At 36.6% G+C, this 22,860-nt stretch overlaps 1 protein-coding gene across 1 annotated transcript in view; it reads left to right on the top strand.

The window, feature by feature from the left end:
* Positions 1 to 1,859: 1,859 nt before the first annotated feature.
* LOC145266565 (methionine aminopeptidase 1-like) overlaps positions 1,860 to 22,860 on the top strand; it is a 60,503-nt gene continuing 39,502 nt past the window's right edge. Inside the window, exons 1-2 of the mRNA XM_080122387.1 lie at positions 1,860 to 2,034; positions 18,446 to 18,497. Coding sequence (XP_079978513.1) covers positions 1,915 to 2,034; positions 18,446 to 18,497 — 172 coding nt within the window. The 5' untranslated portion in view covers positions 1,860 to 1,914. The remainder of the gene's footprint in view (positions 2,035 to 18,445; positions 18,498 to 22,860) is intronic.

Genomic DNA, 22,860 nt, shown 5'->3' on the forward strand with positions numbered 1-22,860 from the left:
GATGCTACATTTCATCGATGGGACAGAGGCTGAAGCTTTGATGACAGTTCAGGACCTATCAAGTTGACGACTCTCTTGTATCTTGTCTAGGAGCGAGAGACTAGTAGCAGATGCACCAGCCCAAATATGACAACAATACTCCATACATGGGCGAATGGTGGCCTTATAGAGGGACAAGATACTTTCGGGCGTAAATCTTGTGTAAAGATAGATTTAATATTTTGCCGGCTTGTTGAGGAGCCAGCAGTCGTCGGAACAAAGAAGGCCGGTTAAAGGAGAAAGAAAGAGCAAAGTCTCCAGTGTATTTACGTGTTGTAGTGTGTGTGTGTATGTGTGTCGGTGTATCGATGAGAGCACTTCTGCAGTATGATAAAGAATGTTCGTTTGGGTACCGCCCGTGGAAACAAATGAGAGTTTGAAGGTCGCCATGTTAATTTGTTGTACTCCCGTTCGACCTTGAGGCAAAAGCCCAGGCGAAATCTACTGCCCGGAAGGGTCAGAAGGAAAGAGAAGAGTTTCAGATTTTGCCTTTTATGTGCTCGGTCACGTGATTGAGAGCTGGCTTGTCCAATCACAAGCCAAGAAGAAAATGAATTTCAAATCTTGAGCCACGAGAATTAGCTCCTGCCTGTGATTGTAGCAAGTTTCGACTGTTACAATTTTCATGAACAGAATGACACACGTGGTTATTTTCTGAAAGGAAAACAAAGCCGTAAGCGACATTTGTGTGTGTGTGTGTGTGGGGGGGGGGGTTCATCACATATGAAAATAGTCGTTCAAAATAGCACTGTTGAAAAGAATAATAATTCTTGTTCGATATGCTAATTTTCCATGATGGGAATTTTAGGTGCATGATGCGCGCAAAGTCATGTTGGGTGATTTAACGTCCCACATTGTCCGGTGTATGTGCTGAGGACAGCCAGCAATGATGTTTACTCATAGAACTGCATCCTGGACGGGTTTGATTTTCATGGGCAAAACCTTATATACGTGTGTTCTAGAACATTCCAGTCTGTTTGTTGTATCACTGCGTGTGGAGCATAATATAGTTTCTTTTATCGCATGCGTGCGAATGGGCAAATTACGAGGTTGTATGCCTGCACGTACTTCATACGTGTCCGTGTTGAAAACGATGATTGCTATGAGAATGTCTCTGCCGAAGATTTGTTCCGGCCATATGTAGCAGACGTGGCATTTCTAAGACAAATTCAACACGTGTTTGTATGAATGAACATTTTCATGACTTACAATAACTTTATCTCTTTTATAAAAATATTTTGTTATATAATTTCGTTTAGTGCCAAATTTTTCATTTACAAACTCTTAGGTAGCACTTGCTAACTGGTGACCCTTCGATTCTCTCTCAATGTTTCATTTATTTCCATATTATCACGTAGGTACGTCTATCTAGGTCGTTCATTTCCTTCCTTCGCTAAAAGATAACAATTATAAACAATTCATATTAAATGTTGGCGTGATTCGTCGTCCAAACTGGCTTCTACCAAACCCCGGGACCACACCCCAAACTCAGATGACCCCCCCCCCTTCAATTCAAAGAAAAACAAAATGCTTGCAAAATTTGCTGTGATCAGTATTTCTGTATCAGGTTCCCCTGCCCCGGTATTAAAACAATATTTTACTTTCTGAAGGCGGAGTTAATGCTTGGGAGGGACGCTCTTCTGCAAACGAGCCGAACCATAAGGTCCTTCGATATAAAAACTCAAGAATCTTCTAAGTAATAAAATGCAGATAAAACGAAAGACAGAGAGCATGCCCTTACGAGAGGGGGGTGGGCGGTGAAGGTGTCGTTTTTTTTTTTGTTGTTTTTTTTTTTGTGATGTCAGGGGTCACAGCCTCGTTTCTGTTTTTTGTTGACCTCTGGTGCCTCTCTTTCATTTGCTTCTCCAATTCAAGATGGCGACGACCATTGCAGCCGCACGAGTTTGCGAAACGCCTGGTTGCAACACCGAAGCCCGGCTTCAATGCCCCACCTGCATAAAACTCGGCATTGTTGGCTCGTTTTTCTGTAATCAGGTCGGTTGAATCTTTCTCTCCAAATCTATAAACTTCATTTTCTGTTAAAAAAGAAAAAGGAAAAAAAAAAAAAACAACCCAGATTTGTCATAACTCATGTGGTGTATTTCTTTTTTTCGCTCGAGTCAAAATCGACATGGGACTTTTTTTTTTACTTTTTTCTTTTTAAATTTTACTATCCATTTTTAATGGCGAATTAATTACTAATTTCTACTTATATTTGCATTAATTTAAATCCAATCTTTGGAAATTGTTCTCTTAAGTTGAATTTTATCATCCTATAGTTTTAGCATCTTTGTAATTAATAAAACTATCAGACCAGATCTTGTGTTTCTCGTCTATATACATAACGTTGATTAAAAACACATGAATTAAAAAAAAAAAAAAAATTTTTCATTGGATTTTTATAGAAAAATCACGTAAAACAAATGAATTTTAGGTACTGGTGCACTTATCGATCCGTGCTGAAATAATTACGTTATTTAGAAATACATTCTTAACATGGGGAGGGTGTTTTGTACCTATTCTGTACTTAAACCGATATCGTAAACCTTTAATTTAAACTTGAAAATAATATTAAAAAAAAAAAAGAAAAAGTGCGGATCAATAAATGCAGTAGCACCGATTTTTTTTAAGTACTATTAAAAATGCAGTAGCACCGATTTTTTTTAAGTACTATTAAAAAAAAAAAGGTATTATTATACAAACACCGTGACAGGGTTAGGATTAGGGTTAGGGTTAGGGTTAGGGTTAGGGGTTAGGGTTAGGGTTTGGGGTTAGGGTTAGGGTTAGGGTTAATTCGCTGTCACGGTGTTTGTATAGTTTTACCAAAAAAAAATTTAAACATAAGCTTTTTATTCGAGTAAAATTGAACCCACACTGTTCGTTTCGGTTGTATTGTTGAATGCGTTTAGAATTTATTTATGGTATTTTTTTTTTTTTTTTTTTTTTTTTTTTTTTTTTTTACGACCGGCTTTTCGCTACAGCGTAATATAAACACCTCCAAATCACCCCATGTTAAGAACGGCTTTCGGAATACCCCCCCCCTCAATCTGTCCATGTCAAGAACGGATTTCGAGGTTGTGGGGGTGGGTGTTCATTCCGAAAGCCGTTCTTAACATAGGGAGGTTGGGAGTGTTTTTCAAACGTAAAAATTTACCTCATTTAAAGTTAGGTAGAAAAGTAACTCATCTTGTTTTTGATAACATTTATTTGTTTCTTGACAACTTTTTCGAATCTGTGTAGAGTAATACAAACCCTGGCTGCCATTGAAACAACATTACTACCTTAACCAAATTAAGTTCTAGTTTTATAACAATTTGAGATTTTGTCCAGACCCCCCCCCCCTCTCTCTCCCGGACATATTAAACAAAAACGAAGAAAAATTTATATGATGTACGGACCCGTGATGCAGAATACGGACCGTGCTGACTGCTGAAATAACATTATTTCGAAAGCCATTCTTAAAACGGGAGGAGGAGAGAGCTTTGTAACTATTCTGTACTTTCATCTAACAATTTCATAAACAAAAAGTATCGAAACTTGAAAAAAAAAAAAAAAAATTGCACGGTAATTTCTCTGCATAAGGTGTTCAGAGAGTTGACAAATCGATTTTGTAAAAATGTCTTTAAGCAAAAACAATATTACGTATTTGATTATCATGCCGAAAATAGTATAATATATTCCAAGATTCGAAAATTCGTCGAATAGAACAACTGATATTGTGTTTTTAGTAAAAAAAAAAAAGGGGGGGGTAATTATGCACTTTTGTTACCGAACTGAAATAATGTTATTTCGAAAGCCATTCTTAATATGGGAAAGAGATATTTTGTGATTATTCTGTACTTTCACTTAACGATTTAATTAAAAAAAAAAAAAAAAAGCACTTATGTATTTTTGGTACAGACAGCGCTGACTGAAATAATAACGTTATATCGAAAGCCATTCTTAACATGGGGGAAGGGAGAGTGTTTTTTTTTTTTTTCAAGTATTCTGTGCTTTCCAACTAACAATTTAATTAAAAAAATATATATCGTGAAATTTGAATTTAGAAAAGACTATTTAAGAATAGCGCGGTAGCAAAAATACATAAGTCGTAAAACTTTAAAAAAAAAATGGGTTTGTATTACTGTACACATAGATTCGAAAAAGTTGACAAAAAACAAATATATAACAAATAAATGTTAACAAAGGCAAGTTACTTTTCTACCAAACTGGATATATTTTTGTGTTTTTTTTATTCAATGTAACATGTTTATTCAGCTCGAAAAACATGCAGTGTTTACCGATGTATTGGAAAATTCAAAATGGCGCCCGACTGTCTCTTTAACACGGTAAGTTTGGCAAAAGATGTTATAAATAATAAACTAGACAAAATACTATTAAAAAACAACCGAATATATGTCAACTTATGTCACGCTAACATACATTGAGCGAATTTCTAACAGTATTTTGTCTAGTTTATTATTTATAATACCTTTTTCCAAACTTACCCTCTCCGAGAGAGAGTCGGTCGCCATTTTGAATTTTCCAATACATCGGTAAACACTGTCAGCTTTTCGAGCTGAATAAACATGTTACATTAAATAAAAACACGAAAAATATGTCCACTTTGGTAGAAAAATAACTTATCTTATCTTTGATAACATTTATTTGTTATATATTTGTTTTTTGACAACTTTTTCGAATCTATGTGTACAGTAATACAAACCCCCAAAAAAATATTATAAAAAAAAATATTAAAAAAATATATATAAAAAAAAAAATAGCATTGTAATGATTACAAAAGTGCAGAAGCACAAAAAAAAAAAGTCTCAAACACAACAAATATTTATCGCCATGAACAAGTAATCTAAAATATTCGTTCCAAGTTATGTCCCCTGTGTGTGAATTTTTCACTGCCTACTTTATAACGTCTAAGACCTTCTGTAAAAATTACTTTTAACTAAAACTTTCTACTCGATGAATTTTCGGTCATGTCGCTCAAATAGGGTTGCACGTGATGAGAAAAATAAGACATTAAAAGTGTTCATTTGAAACATTATTGCATGAGGAGTCATTTTGTGTAAAAAGTAAATTTATTTTTATCATCGAAACTCGAAGAAATGCATGATTTAAATTATATAAAACGTGGCTGCCACTTGCAATTTTTGTTGACCAAGAAGAAACCTTGACCTTGCGATCGCCTTAGACAAGGTACAGTGACAAGGGTGGCTACAGACCCTCCTCCCCTTCTCCATTTGTTTGAGTTGGCCTTGTACCTAATTGTTTATTTTTTTTGTTTATTATTTGTAATTTGGGAGTCTTGACTAAAGTCGTGCGCAAGATGGCGGCCTGGAACGGAACGCAAATTTTAGCGGAACGAAAGCGTGTTTTAATTTTTAACTGCTCTGTACATTGTATGAATGTTAGTAATGAAATGAAATAAGTGTTTTTTACGTTTCAACTAGACTGTAGCTTCACATAACATTTTAATAAACAAAAGGTATTGTAAAAGTTGAATTTCACCGTCCTTTCTCTGCATAATTATGAAAACAAAACAATGAAATGAAAAATAATGTAATCTTCCAGAATAGCATACAAAGCAATTTTAATGTCTTTTAAGAGAAGAATCCAGGTTGTCCTCAACGGTCGTACATCTAAACAATATGATATAAATGCAGGTGTATCTCAGGGGTCTATCCTTGGACCTTTACTATTCCTAATATTCATAAATGACCACCCTAATAAAATTGTCTCTGAGATAGGTATATTTGCTGACGACACCACGCTCTATAACAGGCACAAGGGGAAAACAAATAAACACATATCTAAGGAAATGGCAGAAACACTAGAGAAAGACCTCTAATCTGTAGTGGAATGGGGACAGAAATGGATGATCACATCCAATGCTACCAAGACTAAGCTTGTCTCCTTCAATAATTATAAGAAACCTCCTCAACCACCAGTAGCTATGGCTAAATCGTTATTTTCATGGAAAGTGTTCGACTGAGCTTCAATCTATGGTCCCCCCTCGCAAAACTTTCACAAGAAACACGCGTCTAGCTGTAAACACTATCAATAATTCCCCCCACTCTTTATCTGTGCCTAAATCTAAACGTAAATTCCATGAACAAAGCTTCTTTCTTAGAACTGCACGCCTGTGGAATTGTCTTCCGTTTTCCTGCTTTCCGGCTGACTACTATATGGTTGTGTTCAAGTCCAATGTAAACAAGTTCTTGATGAGCTGTTCCATACAAGTTATCAAATTTACCAAATTTTCATTACTAATGATTACTATATTGTCCAATTTCTACTGTACACTCTTTAACGCTTATCCTTGAGTGGCCTCTTGGCCTTGATAATGTGGTGATGCCTATGTAAAAAAAAAAAAAAAAAATCTTCTTTCAAACTCCTCAGCTTAACGTTCACAGGGAACATGAGTTGGAACAGATATATAGAGAGCATTGCCATGGCCGCTGCAAAGAAGGTGGGCTCTCTCTACCGTGCTAGAAAGTTACTTATGCCTGAAAGTATCCTGTACCTCTACAAGGCCCATGTATAGAGTATTGTTGTCACATTTGGGCTGGTGCACCTGCTACTAGTCTCTCGCTCCTGGACAGTTGCCAACCTGATAGATCCTGAACTGTCATCCAAGCTTCAACCACTGTCCCATCGACGAAATGTTGTATCCCTCTGCCTGTTTTACAATTAATGGTGAATGCTCTGACGAATTACAAGCCCTTGTACCTCCGACAAGCAGCCAAGTCCCACCCCTACACAGCAGATCCCTAGATGTAAGAAGGCCTTCATGTAAGAAGGCCTTCTTGTAAGAAGTTCTGAGGAAGAAACTCTTAGTTTCTTCCCCAGAACTGCTAGGCTCTGGAATTCCTTTCCGGTTTTTTGCTTCTCCAACTGTACTAACATGCAGAAGTTCAAGTGAACAGACATCTTGCTGATCGTCTCTCTACATAGTATCCCTGCAGCTACTGTCCCTGAGAGTAGCCCCTACATTAAAGTGGCACTGTGCCTTGTTTGGGGGTGAAAATGGAATAATAAAAAAAATTTAAAAATATGTAAATAAATTAAAACACAGAACTTAACTAATTAGGTAAAAAAAAGTAATTTAGCTTGCCTTTGGTAACATTTGTTTTTTGTTCATTTATTATTTTACCATTTTTTATTTATTTTTTTTCATTGCTTATTATTCTGAAAAATTACCAAAAAATAAACGTGAAAATATTGTGTAATTATTATTAGTCAAGTTGTTCTTTTCACTAAAATTTGCGTTCCATTCTATTTTTTTACATCCGTTTGCAGCCGCCATTTTCGTATGACTTTAGTCAAATTTGCCTGCAATTTTTAAATTTACAGAAAACAAGGCCGATAGCATTAGTCGCGTGCTCTCGTGTAATGAATGAAGGCGTGAATGTAGGATTGACATAAAATTCTTAAAGATAAACTAAAATATCCAAAAAATGGGCTGAAATGACTTAAATAAAAAATAAATGACTTAGAATGATTTTGATGAACTTAAGTATGAACTGAATGACCTTAAGAATGACTTGAATGCTTAAAAAATAACTGGAATCCTTCAAAAACAACTTGAATGATCTGGAGAATGACTTGAATGGCTTTGAGACTGACTGGTTGTAAAGTGGGTGATCTTTTTACATTAAATTAATACAGAAAAGTGATCCCCCACTTTATATCACAAAAATTATTTGATTTAAGGAATTTGAAACGCTATATTAGCTATGTGGCCAAGGAAAAGTTACAAACATAAGTACAGCATGTAGCAAGAACAGATACTAAATTTGATCTTGTTTATATATTTTATTGAGAAAGAAAAAATTGAACATAAAAAACGTACAAAAAATTCAATTCAACAAAATTAGGCACAAGGCCCTACAAGAAATTGGGAGGGGGAGGGTACAGGGTCTTTTTGACTATGTAACAGATGAGACTTTGAAGTCTTACTCTTGACTGGCAACATTTACCAAAATACCTCAATCACTCTGTGGATCCTAATCTAACTAATAACCCCAGCGTTCAATGTAAAATTTAACTATGTACAATTTGTATATTCATTTCTGTATGTTGTGTGTGCATTTTTTTTTTTTTTTTTTTTTTTTGTGTGTGTATGTATGAGAAAATAAAGTTCGATTTCATTAGAAAGAGTTCTTGAATTAATTGGCATAAAATGTTCGTGGAGTGGGAAAAAACTAATGAAAATGTTCATTTCAAAAATAAGGAAAAACTACTAATGTGTTGTTAGTAAGACCCCCCTGTACTATTCTATGTGGCTAGATCCCCCACTGTTTTCCGGGGAACCGAAAACAAGCAGAGAATCCCTAATGGGGTTTGGGGAAGTCGCCTTAATGGAGGTGGGAGAAAATAAAGCAACGGATGGAGGGGGTAGGAAGGTGACCTCTGAGTAGGGGGATGACCGGGGGCATCAGAAAAGAAAGATGAGGATTGGGCAGACTCAGAGGTTCTCTAATACCAAAAAATAAAATCAGGAACAGGATCTCATTTGTACCACCAGTCAAGAGTTACTTTACTGAACTTATAATGCTAACCTAGGCGGGATGGGTTCCGTAGGACCCAGCACCGCCCATGCCATGCCTAAGGAGGGAACACGTATTGAAACTTGGCTCCTCGACGGATGCACAAACTAGTGCTGTGCACCCACCTCTTGTCAAATTCCACTCTAGGCAACCTCTTCCAATCGCATCTGATCTTTACTTTAAGCAAATGTTTAAAGTAAACGATCAGATCCCGATCAGGAACAGATGTCCCTTCGTGGACCAACTTGAGGCGCGCGATCCAAATGGTCATGCGCGCTACTGCTAGGATCGCCAGGAAAACCAAACTTTCCTCCCTGGGGAACGGCGGCTCCATGTTGTACACAAAAGTTCCAACGTCGAGATCGAGCAGACACTCGGCATCGATGCGAGCTGTTACCCCCTCGACATACTTTAATAGGGGCTGTATCCGGCTGCAACTAAAAAACGCGTGCTCGATTGTTTCGGGCTCGCGTTCGTCACAGCACGGACAGAAGCGACTGGTATGTTCTTTATACCGGAAAAGTACGTCGAAGAGGGGCAGCGCATTTCGGACCAGTCGCCAAGTCAGGGAGAATTCCGAGTTATTCAGAACCTCCCGTCCCGGCGCCCAACACCATTGAGAACGGACAACCTCCATCGACCATCCCATCCGCCTACAAAGTGGATCCTTCGCGGTCCCCTCCACTAAATCCCGATACAGTTTCTTCCTTGGCTGATCGAGGACATTGGTCCCCGGCAAAGCTCTAAGAGCGGTTCGGCATTCGGAGAAGAACTTGGACTCCCCCTTCGGTCTACGACGACCTTCTACCGAAGGGTTGAGTTTGAGATTGGGAAACGAGTTTTCAACCACAGGGACCCAAGGAGCGTCTCCTTCAAGCGAACGACCCAGGAAAGCCAATCTCTCAGCGTTTCTATGACACAAGAGACTGGGCTGACCCAGGCCTCCCTCGCTCGGACTTTGAACACAGACCTCTCTGCAGACATAATGCTTACCCTCGTTCCACAAAAGTGAATCGAGGCGCCCTTGTAAGCGGGTTAGTCGTTCTGCAGGGAGAGGAAGTACAGACAAACGGTAAAGGATGAGCGGAAAGACGTATGTAGCACACGCCTCCGCCCGACCCTTCAAGGACAATTTCCTTCCAATCCAAGTCTTTACTGACGATTTGACCTTAGACTGTACTTCCGACCAATTCTTTTCCAGCTGAAGTCCCGGTCCAAACCAGACACCGAGAATGCGGACCGGTCCATCGGTCCAGCTGAAAATACCTGGAAGCGAGTTTACCCCGGTCCAGGCCCCCAACCGCAGGCCAACAGACTTGCTACGGTTGAAGATATGATCGAGCGTATCAAGTGCAAATTGTCTTGAATCGATCTCCCCTTCACAGCAGAAGTCTGGTCCGGTTCGATCAAGTCAGTGATGACAACCTGCAAGCGATTCGCAAGAATCTTTGCCAAAATCTTTAACTCTGTGTTTAGCAGAGTCAAGGGCCTAAAATCATCAAAGTTTTCCCTCCCACCATGCCGTTGACCTTTCCTCAGCAATGTGATCACACCCTTGGTCACCTGTCCAGGGATGGAACCCTGGGCAAACCAATGGTTGAACATATCCTTCAGAATAGGGACCAACATGGGCGACAGCCTCAAGTAAAACTCGTAGGGTAAACCATCAAGCCCCGGGGATTTGTTATAGCCGACCTGCTTCAACGCAGTAATGACCTCATGTTCAGTAATAAGACCATCACAGCTAGCCGCCCGAGCCGCCGTGAGGCGGGGCGAGTCAGCCAAATAGCTGCCAAACTCATCAACCCTGAGTCCGGGTAGTTGGGTGAAGCGCACCGATAGATGCTCCCGAAACCCCTCGCAGATCTCCCGAGTCGATACTAAGGGGTGTCCTTCCAGGTTATGTACTTTACGAATGTACCCATCCGAACCGCGCCTTAAAGCAGCCTTACGCTCAACAGCGTCAACATTCACAGCCTCGTTAGAAACTTTGTTTAACCTAGCCCTAACTACTTGACCTTCATACCGCTCGCTAGCCAAGCGGTTGAGATCTTGTTTAGCTAGTGCTAACTCTAGGGGTCCCCCCCCCTCCACCGCCCGGGTCAGCTTATCCTCTAAACGCTTCTTTGCCTTAGCCTTATCTATCGCGAGGCGTTGGCTATACTGGACAGAGAAGCGCCTAATTTTGGCCTTGAGACTAACCCACCACTTACTCCCTGTAACCGCCCCCACTAAAGCCCGCTGAATTAGCTCAGTGACCTTCAACCGGTAGTCCTCCAGCTCCAACAAGGTGCTGTTGAACTTCCAGTATCCGGCCAGTTTAGGCCTAGCACTTAAGCTCAAACGGGCCATAACAAGTTTATGGTCCGAGTGTCCTAGCAAGTGGAACGTGGGGCAAGATAGGAAGTCTACATCGCCTCTTCTAACTAACATCCGATCCAAGTAAGTGCTTGGATGGGAAGGCACTACAGGATGCCACGTCCACATCTCCCGCCCCGGATGATCCAGACGAAATTTGTCGACGAGATCGCACGAGGCCATCAGGTCAGACAGACTGCTGTCACACCACGCCGACCCGCTAGTCCCCCCGACCTTATCTATTTTGGGATCAAGGATTGCATTCCAATCCCCCATTAAAACTAACCGTTCCGGATCCACTAAGAAGCCCTCCAACCGTCGAAAAAAGGTTGCCCTCTCTACAGCAGCATTGGGAGCATAAACAGCAACAATCCGAAAAACACTACAATTAACAGCAACATCAACAACAAGCGCCCGCCCGTCCTCGCCTGTGTGAACAACATTCACCGACGCTGACAGGGTGCGACTCACTAGCAAGGAGATTCCACGACTATAGGTATTGCCATATGCTGAGTAGACATCGTAATCGTTTACCAGCACCTGACAATCCCCGTCACAAACAAAGTGGGTCTCCTGGATAGCAGCAATATCTACCTTGAGGGACACCAAGTCTCTCACAACGCGCGAGGCCTTGCTTCGACACCTGATGCCCCTCACATTCAATGTAGCCAAGTTCAAAGACATGATCACTTACCTCAAGCACTGTCACAGACGGGTCTGAAATCCTGGGCAGTGAGGACACTTTGATCTTGGCCAAAAAGCTAAGAACAGCATCTATTAACAGCAGACCTTTGATCTTAACCAAAAAGACCAAGCACAAAAGTGTTACGGGCAGACCGACCGAGTGACGGACCGACTTATAGAGTCCCTTGGATCTTCTCAAAATAAAATGTAATCGCAAATTTCCTTTTAAACAAATATTCTGCAGTTCGGAATCTTAACTCCTTGTTCTAAGGGAGGTAACTCTATTTTACCAAGAATTGTAATAAAAAAAATTTTTTTTTTCCAACTACTTTATAACAAAGTTTGGTGCTTAAGATAGTTGACATCGATTTAAAAATAAAAAATGTTTTAAGCCAAAAGAAAAGTACTTACTTGTGTCAAAAATAGTACGATGAATTTTCATCACTTTTGAATATATCTACAAGGCCACCATTCACCTATCGCTTCCTTCAATAACTACACGAAACCTTCTCTGCCACCAATAGCAATGGCCAGTGACTCCCTGTCTGAGAGTACATCTTTCAAACTGCTTGGCCTAACGTTCACAGGAAACATGAGCTGGAACAATTATATTGAAAACATTGCCAGGGCCGCTGCAAAAAAGATAGGCTCTCTCAACCGTGCTAGAACACTACTGACACCTGAAAGTATCCTGTATCTCTATAAGGCCACCATTCGCCCATGTATGGAGTATTGTTGTCACATCTGGGCTGGTGCGTCTACTACTAGTCTCTCGCTCCTAGACAAGGTTTAAAAAAGAGTCGCCAATCTGATAGGCCCTGAACTGGCATCTAAGCTTCAGCCTCTGTCCCATCGACGAAACGTTGCATCCGTCTGCTTGTTCTACAAGTATTTTAATGGTGAATGCTCTGATGAATTGCAGACACTTGTGCCCCCACGACGCAGACACCCTCGACAAACCCAACAGGCAGCTAAATCCCACCTCCACACAGTAGAGATCCCTAGATGCAAAAGATCTTTCTACTCTAGTAGTTTCTTCCCCAGAACCGCTAGACTCTGAAATTCCATTCCAGGATCCTGCTTCCCTAACTGTACTGACATGCAGAAGTTCAAGTGCAAAGTGAACCGACATCTTGCTGCCCAAATCCTTACATAGTGCCCCAGTAGTTGCTGACCCTGATAGTAGCCTCCTTACACCTGAGTGTCAATGTGCCTTGTTTGGGGTGAAAATGTAATAAAAAAAAAAAAAAAAAGTAGTGTTGCCACATATGGGCTGATGCATCTACCACTAGTCTCTCCCTCTTGGATAGGGTCCAAAAAAGAGTCTTCAGTCTAATAGGCCCCACTTTGTTAACTAAGCTCAAATCTCTGTCCCATCACCTCAGTGTTGCATCTCTGTGCCCATTTTACAAATATTTTAATGGAATGTGCTTCGAAGAACTTGTTGCACTTGTGCCCCCTCGATGTACATAACCCCGATAAACCCACTTAGCAGCAAAATCACATCCCTTCACCGTTGAGATCCCTAAATGCCAGAAAGCTTTCTATTCTAATAATTTCTTCCCTCTAGAATTTGGAATTCCCTTCCTGCTACCTGCTTGTACTGATATGCAGAAGGTTAAATTTAACATAAACCAACATCTTGTTAATCTTTCCTAGGCATGATCCCAAATAGTAGTCTTTAGGTCCAAGTGGTGATATGCCATGTTAGGGGTGAATGTGAGTAAAAAAAAAAAAAAAAATTACAATTTTTGACATGACAAGTAAGTACTGTTCTTTTTTTTTTTTTTTTTTAAATTGATCAGTTGACTCCATCTTAACAAGCACCCAAAGTTTTATAACATTAATAACAAAAATATGTAAAATGCAACGATATGGTAATTGTAAGAAAAAATGATTTTTTTTCCCAACTACTTTAATAAAATAGTTACCTCCCTTAGAAGAACGAATTAAGATTCCGAATTATGAAATATACATTCATTTTTATTCCATGAAACTAAATTTGTGAATATAATAAAAATATGCTAAATTCCTGTTTCAGTCACTTAAATTATTGTGAAATAAGTTTTGCTATTATTCTTAACCAATTTATTTGTAGTTAAAAACTATGTTTTAGTAAAATGACATTAAAAAAATATTGAGGTATAGAGAGTTTTATCATACAGGTGAAACACCGAAATGACAAGTGAAGCATGCATGGTCCCTCGTGAGTGCACAGTGGATGAGTAGGTGTGTCAGAAACTTTGTGAAAAATGTTGGATAATTCGACCCCCTATCTTTCCAAGCTTATAACTATTCGAAAAATGTAATTCAAGCCCTAATTTTTTTTCAATTAAAGGAGCAAGGACCAAAGTTTCATTTAAAAAAACAAACAAAAGATACAAACAACGTGGTTTTTAAAAAAAAAAAAAGGTTTTAAACTTCGGACTTTACAGGTAAATTTCCAAAAAACTTTTTTTTTTTTTTTTGTTGTTTTGTGTTAAATTAGAATATATTATTTATTGATCTTTTTTCTTCAATTTGTGATATATAAAACTTTGGCACATAAATTAATTATTTACTTTTTAATAGACGTTTCAAAATGGGGGGGGGCGTGAATTAATTCGACCCCCTGTCTTTCCAAGCTTATAACTACTCGAAAAATGTAATTCAAACCCTAATTTTTTTTTTTTCAATTAAAGAGGCAAGAACCAAGGTTTCATTAAAAAAAAAAAAATGCAACGTGGTTTTTTTTTTAAAAAAAAAGGTTTTAAACTTCGGACTTTGCAAGTAAATTTCCAAAAAACTTCATTTTTTTTTTAAATTTGAATATATTATTTATTGGTCTTTTATCTTCAATTTGTGATGTATAAAACTTTGGCACATAAATTAATTATTTACTTTTTAATAGATATTTCAAAATGGGGGGGGGGGTGAATTAAAAAAAAAAAAAAAAGTTTGTCTAAAATATTATATTCGGTTTATTGGAAAGAGCATAAAATTTCACATTGACCCTGAAAATATCCTAAAAATAGAATCAATAGAAAAATTTTGATAGAATTTTAAAGTTTAAAAATTGAAAAATACTGAACTCGTAAAATTCAATTAATTTCATTATTATTTTTTAAAAATATTTCTATTATTTTTTATACAACTTTAATAGTTTATTTTGGAAGTATGATTCATAAAGAACAACCCACTTTTAAAAGAGAAATTACGAGTTTTTTATATTTTATTCACAGTTTCGTGTTAGGTGTGTCAAAAATTCCTACAAAAATTCTGATACACCTAGTGAACAAGGCATAAAAAAATGACTAAGTTCAACATTCCCTCCCCCCTAGCCCCCAGGTGACGTCAAATCCTGATGAAAATGAACAAATGGTGCAATTTTAACACATGTAAATTTGAGTTCTGCGCCATGCAAAAAAGAAATGACTAAGTCCATCATTTGCAGCCCCCCATCCACCCCCATTTAGCCCCAAAAGCCCGTAAGACCTTAACATATTTTTAAATTTGAGTTCAGCATCACGCAAAACTACTAAATAGACATACACAGAAAATTTTGGACAAATATGGTAAAATAGTCCCAAAAATGGAGTGTTTTTGTTAGCCCTAAAAGAGCCCTTGGGACATACTCAAGAGTTATTGTGAAGTATAGATAAACAAAATTATATAGAAATCAGTTAGTTACAACTTTTCAGAAAGTTTTATAAAAATCTAAAGCATCAATTTTTTTTTTAATAAGCACAAAAGTGTCAATTTTAGCCATTTTTTAACCTGAAAGGCACCCTAGGGGGGGGGGGCAACCGGAATTTTCCCAGAAAATCCATTCTGTTACTTTTTTACTCATATCATGTTTAATGTTTGTGCAAAATTTCAAAAAATTCCAAGGCGTATTTATTGAGAAAAGTGCAGACGGATGAACGGACAAGGGTGAATTTACAGGTCCACCCTCCTTTTGTCGGGGGACCAAAAACTCACTCAGAAAAAGAAAAAAGTAGTTTTACAGAATTTGAAGCAAACTAAACCTGGTTAGTGTTTAAAAAAAAAAAAAATTCTGTGGAATGACAAAAAAAAAAAAAAAAGTATTGCTCAGGGAAGGGCTAATTAAGGGAGAACAATAACTCAAGTTTATAATTTTCTAAAACTTTTTGAGAAAAGCAGATCAATAAATTGTTGGATTATGTGACTGAAATGGGAGTTAACTGGGGGGGGGGAAATTGGCAATATTGAATGTTCTTGCTCACACGCCTCTATTCTAAATTTGTGGCCATGGACTGCCATCAATACACTGTTTGTCCTGCACCAAAATAGTTATAGTTTTAAAAAAGTAAAAAATTTCATAAAATTTTATTATTGAAGTTTATTGAAAACTGTTTGAATTTAACTAAAACATTGTTTATTATTTTCAGTATTTGTGAAAAATACAGAATGTGCTGAAATAACGCTATTATCTATTTAGAAACTCATTCTTAATATGGGGATGGGTGCTATGTTAACTATTCTGTACTTTCACCTAACAATTAAACAAGTTTACGGACTGTGCTGAAATAATAATATTATGTAGAAAGCTATTAATATGGAGGGGGCTTTTTGTAACTATTCTGTATTTCAATAATTACCTAATAATAATAATACTTAGCAATTTAATAAACTAAAGATACCATCAAGCATGAATTTAACTTGAAAATCATGCTTTGAAATCCTATCTAAAAAAAAGATATATGGTGTAAACCGTACAAGTATAAGATTGTCTTACAAAAAAATTTGAATGACCACGTCGTATACGTTTTTTTTATTTAAGTTAAATGGAGATTTGGCCGTATTGTTTTCTTTTTTTTCGCTCTCGTCTAAAGTCTAGAATTACTTGATCTAATAAAAAAACAAAAAACTCATACCAAAAAACCCAGACAGTATTAGACTTTTTTTTTTGTTTGTCTATTTTCTTTTCTTAAATAACCCAAAACACTCAACATTTTTTTGTTGCTTAGTTTTTGACCTTGGAGTAATTTAAAAAGATTTTTTAGCTCCTTACATCAGGTGGCTTCATGCCTTGTCTATGTGCTTCCCTTCATTTAACGCTGTTGAGGTTTTTAACCAGACAGAACAGACTTTTGTCAAAAACAGCCGATATTTCTGATAGAGGAGGAAAAATTGCCGTTTTCTAGGTTGGAATCTATCCACATGACACTAATCATTGACTGATTTTTGACCTGGAAATTTTTTTTCTTTTTTTTTTTTTCTTTTTTTTTTTTAAGATCCTTAGATCAGGCGGCTTCATGCCTTGTCTGGAGCGATTTCCATAAAGAAAAGAAAATTTAATTAGAGATTGAAACTTAGTTGAAGACTTTCCATGGAAATTGTGATGAGTAGAGAAAGACTAACAACCTCTTTTCTGTGAAAGGTGCTGTAGAGTGCAAAAGAGATCACTTCTATGAGATTGGAAAGCAGATTTTTTTTTTTTTTTTTTTTAAAGATTTTTAAATTTTTTTTTTAATTTTTAAAAAAGATTTTTTAATTTTTCTTTTTTATTACAAGCAAGGTACAGTGCCACTTTGATGTAGGGGGCTACTATCAGGGACATAAGTTGCAGGGTTACTATGTAGGGAGTTGAGCAGCAAGATGTCTTCTGTTTATATTACACTTGAACTTTTGCATGTCAGTACAGTTGGAGAAGCAGGAGCCTGGAAAGGAATTCCGAAGTCTAGCAGTTCTGGTGAAGAAATTATTAGAGTAGAAGGCTTTCTTACATCTAGGGATTTCTACTGTGTAGGGGTGGGATTTTGCTGCTTATCGGGTTTGTCTGGTGTATTTACATCAAGGAGGTACAAGGGCTTGTAGTTCGCCAGAGCATTCACCAATAAAATAATTGATATGGCACTGTGCTCAGAAGGACCGGCCTGTGCAGGAGGAATTGATGCCTTGCAAAGAAAGGAACGCCATCAACGATCCTCTGGTAGACGTTACGATGATATGTGTCGACAAAGATCAGCTGATAATGCCGCAAAAAATAGATTTTGCCACAAGAGCTGATTCTTTTTTTCTTTTTTTTCCCCCCAAATCAACTTAGCACAAAAACCTGACCTGATGGAGAGAAATGGATGTCATTTCCTGATTCAGCAGTGCAAAAATATCGTAAATCAGTTGAAAAATTTAGACAACATTAAAAAAGTTAAACACATTGTTTCCCAGCGTTATTTTTTTTATACAGAAGAGTATGGTAAATAGCTCTTGCTCATATTACACATCCAATGTATCATTCTCATATTATTTCTCTCCATACAACGCATGTCCTCAACCCTCACTCACCTTGCATATTCTCAGGTTTCACTTCTTCACTTGGTCGGCAAGGGCAATGCTCAGCTCAGCTAGTTAGTAATAGTATTAATAATAATCACATCACTAACGTAATAGTATTAATAATAATCACATCACTAATGCTAACAATAAAAACTTGAGTTATCAGTCTTCCTTAGCCTCTCTTTACTTGTCTATAAAGATGGCGACTGTTTTTCTGGCTAAGTTTCCGATTCTGCATTTCACGTATATGATAAAACATGCTATAGCAGGTCGGAAGTGACGTGAATGCGTTACGATACAAATCACATAATCACATAGCATGCTTGGAGGTTTTGAACTGGGGTTATTTAGAAGTAATTTGAGGGGGAATTTTGTTAGGGAGTGGATTAAATAGGGCTTGTGAAAACGCACGTCTTAAAAGCTACCTGTAATTAGCACCGTTTTCTTTTCTTTTTTTTCTAAGGGGGGGGCTGGGATGACCATTCAACAAATATATCTATTTGTTTCGTCATTCGACTGAATTTTTTCTTTATCTTTTGCAGGAATGTTTCAAAAACAGTTGGGATGAGCATAAAAAATTGCACAAGAAGGCCAGTAAGTAATTTTTTTTTTTTTTTTTTTTTTGCTTTTTGTCCAGACATCTCCCCCCCCCCCCGCCCTCTATTTAAAAAAAAAAAAACAATAAAGAAAATTCTGCAATTCTGAATTTTTGAGATGAGGTGCGAATGTTTGTATTGTTTTGATTGTTTGGGCAATTATTCTCATCTTGCGTAAGAACACGCACAACGTTTCGTAAAAAATTTTTTTTCACTAATAATTAGAATAGGTATTCGGTTGAAATTGAATCATAGGAAAGTCTTAAAAATATCTTGGTGACCCCTGAAGATTGAACATTTTTAATAATATACGGACACTCCCTCAAACTCATGGTCCGAATTCTTGCAATGTAAAGCTAACCCCCTTTTCTTTAATTAAAGAAAAACTTGAATTTTGCACCCGATGAAGGTCGTAGGTTTCAACGACTGAAACGTTGTGCTAATAACACCCGAGATAAGATTAATTGTCCGAATAACCAAAACAACACAAAGAAAAAATTTGTCTGTGGCGAAACGAAAATATCATGGACATCATAAATCCAGTACATATAAATTATTTTGAGTTATCTCCCTTGGTTTCTTCAAAATTCTTTTCAAAATGACAGGCAAGGCTCGCTCTTCGGAAATTCATAAAATTTGCTTTTCTTTGTGAAAAGAAAACTACTTGATCAATTTGTGAGTTTTGGAATATGATCTTTTCGTTTCGTCACAGGTGTATAGGAGGAATTTTCAGGAAGATTGAATCTGCACGGTATAGGGAGATGTGTGCAGAATAAATTTTGATGGTATGACCATGTTGATAGAATAAGCGAGTTTGGGGGTTAAGTGTTAAGGTAATGTGTCCAGTTGATAAGGGAAAGTCATAAAAATGAACTTCAAAGAAAAGGGATAAATAAAGACCTGGCCAGAGATAGGTTATTTTAGAAGCCAATTTCTTAAAGCCATCTACCACATGCCAGCATGTAAAACTCATATTAAATCGAATATTGATCAGAGGTGAAGGTCAGTTGAAAAAAAAAAAGAAAAAAATGTTTCTTTAAATTGTTGATGCTCTCACCTCTGAGTATTAGTAGTGCTCTGAAGACATCATACTATTATTTGGCCCTTTCAGTAGCGCTCTGAAGGCCACCTATGTTTTATTTCTTCATTCTTAACATAAAAATGGAATGTCTGTTTTAATAAGGAGAAATAAATTTGATACTATTTAACATCTTCTATTTAGTTTTTTGTGGCCCCAGACAATGTTGGTTAACTCTACCAGTTATTATTAAATAAACGTTTTAAATATGCATTGTTTATCTATGGCCAACTATTTTTATTTCTTCAATTTTAAAAGTATTATCATTTCATCTGTAATTAAATATTTACAGTCTTTCTTTTTTTTTTCTTTTTTTTTCTTTTTTTTTTTTTTCTTTTTTTTCTTTTTTTTTCTTTTTTTTTCTTTTTTTTCTTTTTTTCTTTTTCTTTTTCTTTTTTTTCTTTTTTCTTTTTTTTCTTTCTTTTTTTATTTTTTTATTTCTTTTTTCTTTCTTTATTTTTTTATTTCTTTTTTCTTTCTTTTTTCTTTCTTTTTTCTTTTCTTTCTTTTTTTTTCTTCAACAAAAAAAGAACAAAACAAAATTGCAACAAATAAGTTTTACCAAATGGATCATTTGTATGATTATTCTCATCTTGGGTGTTACTTGCACAACGTTCATGTAAACTTCAGTCTTCTTCAGGTGTATCTTGTTGAACTCGGGAATTTGCAGAGAATTTTGAATGAAGCACTTTAATCCATCGAGATAACATGTTCTTGTTTCGTCAGCCATGACCGTGTAAAAATTTTAAATAATTCGCAAAGGTTTGATAAAAAAAACTCTAAATTCAAGATGGCTGCCAACAGTTTTTGATTTTTAACTTTTAAACAACTGAAAAGTTGGAAATAAAAAAAATTTCCAATGCTTGTCAACAAACGCATTAACAGTGAATTTTCTACCGATTTGTACAATTTTGATTTGCTGAAACTGTTTTTAAGTTTTTTCTTTATTTCAAAGTAAGTTGAAATATATTAAAGCTTTTTAGCTTAACGTGATCATCTGTGTATTTTCTTTTCTTCCAAGCTTTTTAGACCTACAAAACAAATTTTGAAATAAGGAGGAACCTTAACAAAAGTTTCAGAACTATAAAACTATGCAGTTCGATAAAAAATTAAATTTTCTTGTATTTGGGAAAAGTTATTGTATATATATATATATATATATATATATTTTTTTTTTCACATATTTTATCACTGTTATATACTACACTTTTGTCATCAATCCGATTGAATACTACAAATGTCGTGGAAACACTGGCCTAATTGAAGTGACATTTTTCATTAACGATATCAATACAACTTCACTTTCCATCTGTTATCAACTGAGATTGATGACTTGCATTCTTTTGTTAAATGTCAATTTATCTTGATCTCTTATTGGTTTATAGGATTATTGATACCCCCCCCCTGTTCCAGTCACAGATGGTTTTAAAGATAATCCAATAGCTAATTAATTACCTCTATCTCTTTTCTTTCTCTATTCTTTTTCTTTCTCTTTTTTCTTTTTCTTTCTTTTTTCTTTCTCTTTTCTTTCTTTCTGTCTTTTCTCTTTTCTTTTTTCTCTTTTCTTTTTTATTTCTATTTTCTTTTTACTTTCTCTTTTCATTTCTCTTATCCTCTTTTTTTCATTTTTCTTTGTAACTTTTCTTTTTTTCTCGGCTTTTTATTTTACTTTTTCATTTTTCTTTCACCCTATTTTTCTTTTTTCTCTCTTTTCTCCTCTTTCTCAATAAGTTTTTTAAAGAGTGCACATCAATTATAAAACACATAAAATTCCTGACACGCGCACTATATTCAACATCTTTAAATAAGATGTTTTACACTGCTTCTACTTAAATATTTCCCAGACATTTTCTGACAATTCCTTAAAATACAATTCCACTGAACATTTCAGGAAGAATAAAACTTTGAATTTTCCTTTTTAACGTTCGTCTTTTCTGAATATAAAATCCAACATGTGACAAAAAATATTAAATTATTAAAATCTATAGAAATCTTTTTCCACCACCAAATTTAAAAAGCCCATATCCGAAACGTCAGGAAGTTTCATCGAATGTCCTGTTGGATTGGCAACAAGACATTCCTCGAATAGTGGTGACGATGGATAGGCACTTGTAGAGTCTATTCATGATGACCCCTTATGTGGTGTGCTATTCATAGACAAAGGTTGTTAAGGAAATCCTACATGTTGATTGGATGAAGAACAACCATTATTTTTACGGCAAGTTCTCGTTTGAACTTCATTCAATAGTCCCCCCCCACTGCCCAACTTTCACAAAAAACCACTCGTCTAGCATCAACCATTACCAACAATTTTCCCCATTCTCTATCAGTGCCTAAATCTAAATGCTAATTTCCTAAGAATGCCCGCCTGTGGAATTCTGCTCCACTGGCCTGCTTTCTAGCTGACTACAATATAATCGTTTTCAAGTCCAATGCGAACAAGTTTTGGTTATCCTGCCCCCTTTAACAATCAAATAATGCCCAATTCCCACTAAAAACGATTAATGCTTATCCTCAAGCGGCCTCTGGGTTTTGATAAGTGCTGACGCCCTTGTACCTCCCTCTCCCCATGAATATTTTGATTTGTTTTTTTCAATTGCTATGAGTTCATCGGAGCACATTCCATTAAAATACTTGCAAAACAGGCACAGGGATGCAACCTTGCCGTGATGAGACCGAGATTGAAGCTTGGTCAATAGCACTGCACTTATTAGATTCAAGGTATTTTTTGGAAGAGATTAGCAATAGATGCACCATCGATATACGTGGCAACAATAATGCATGAGCGAATGATGGCCTTATAAAGATATAGGATGCTCTCTGGTGCAAGTAATTTTCTAGCATGGTAGAGAGAGCCCACCTTCTTTGCTTGTGATCCCTTGCTGACACAAGTTGCATTGCATATTAGCAATCTATTCTTTGTGTTATATCCTTACTTTAGATAAGAATACAGCAAGAAACACGGGGTTATGGGTGAAAGACAAAGGGGTTTATTTACAAGGGAATAAATAAAATAAGAGTTACTCGACATATTTTCTTATTCTCTTCCTGTCTTTTTTTCCTTCTCTCTCAGTCACGTGAGAGGGTCAATATATCGTTCATTTCATCTATGAAAGGAGGTTAGGTTATTCCATTACATCACTTTGAAACGGGGAAACACCGCTAAGCCATCGAGTCGTTTGTCATCGAGGCAAACTGGTTCAAGGGTCAACAGGAATTAGTAATGTCATCCCAAATTTTGTCCAATAGTTTTAGAACTCATAAATTGGCACCACAAATCAGC

This window comes from Euprymna scolopes, chromosome 41, assembly GCF_053919585.1.
Source record: "Euprymna scolopes isolate OS-2025 chromosome 41, ASM5391958v1, whole genome shotgun sequence".
NCBI lineage: Eukaryota > Metazoa > Mollusca > Cephalopoda > Sepiida > Sepiolidae > Euprymna > Euprymna scolopes.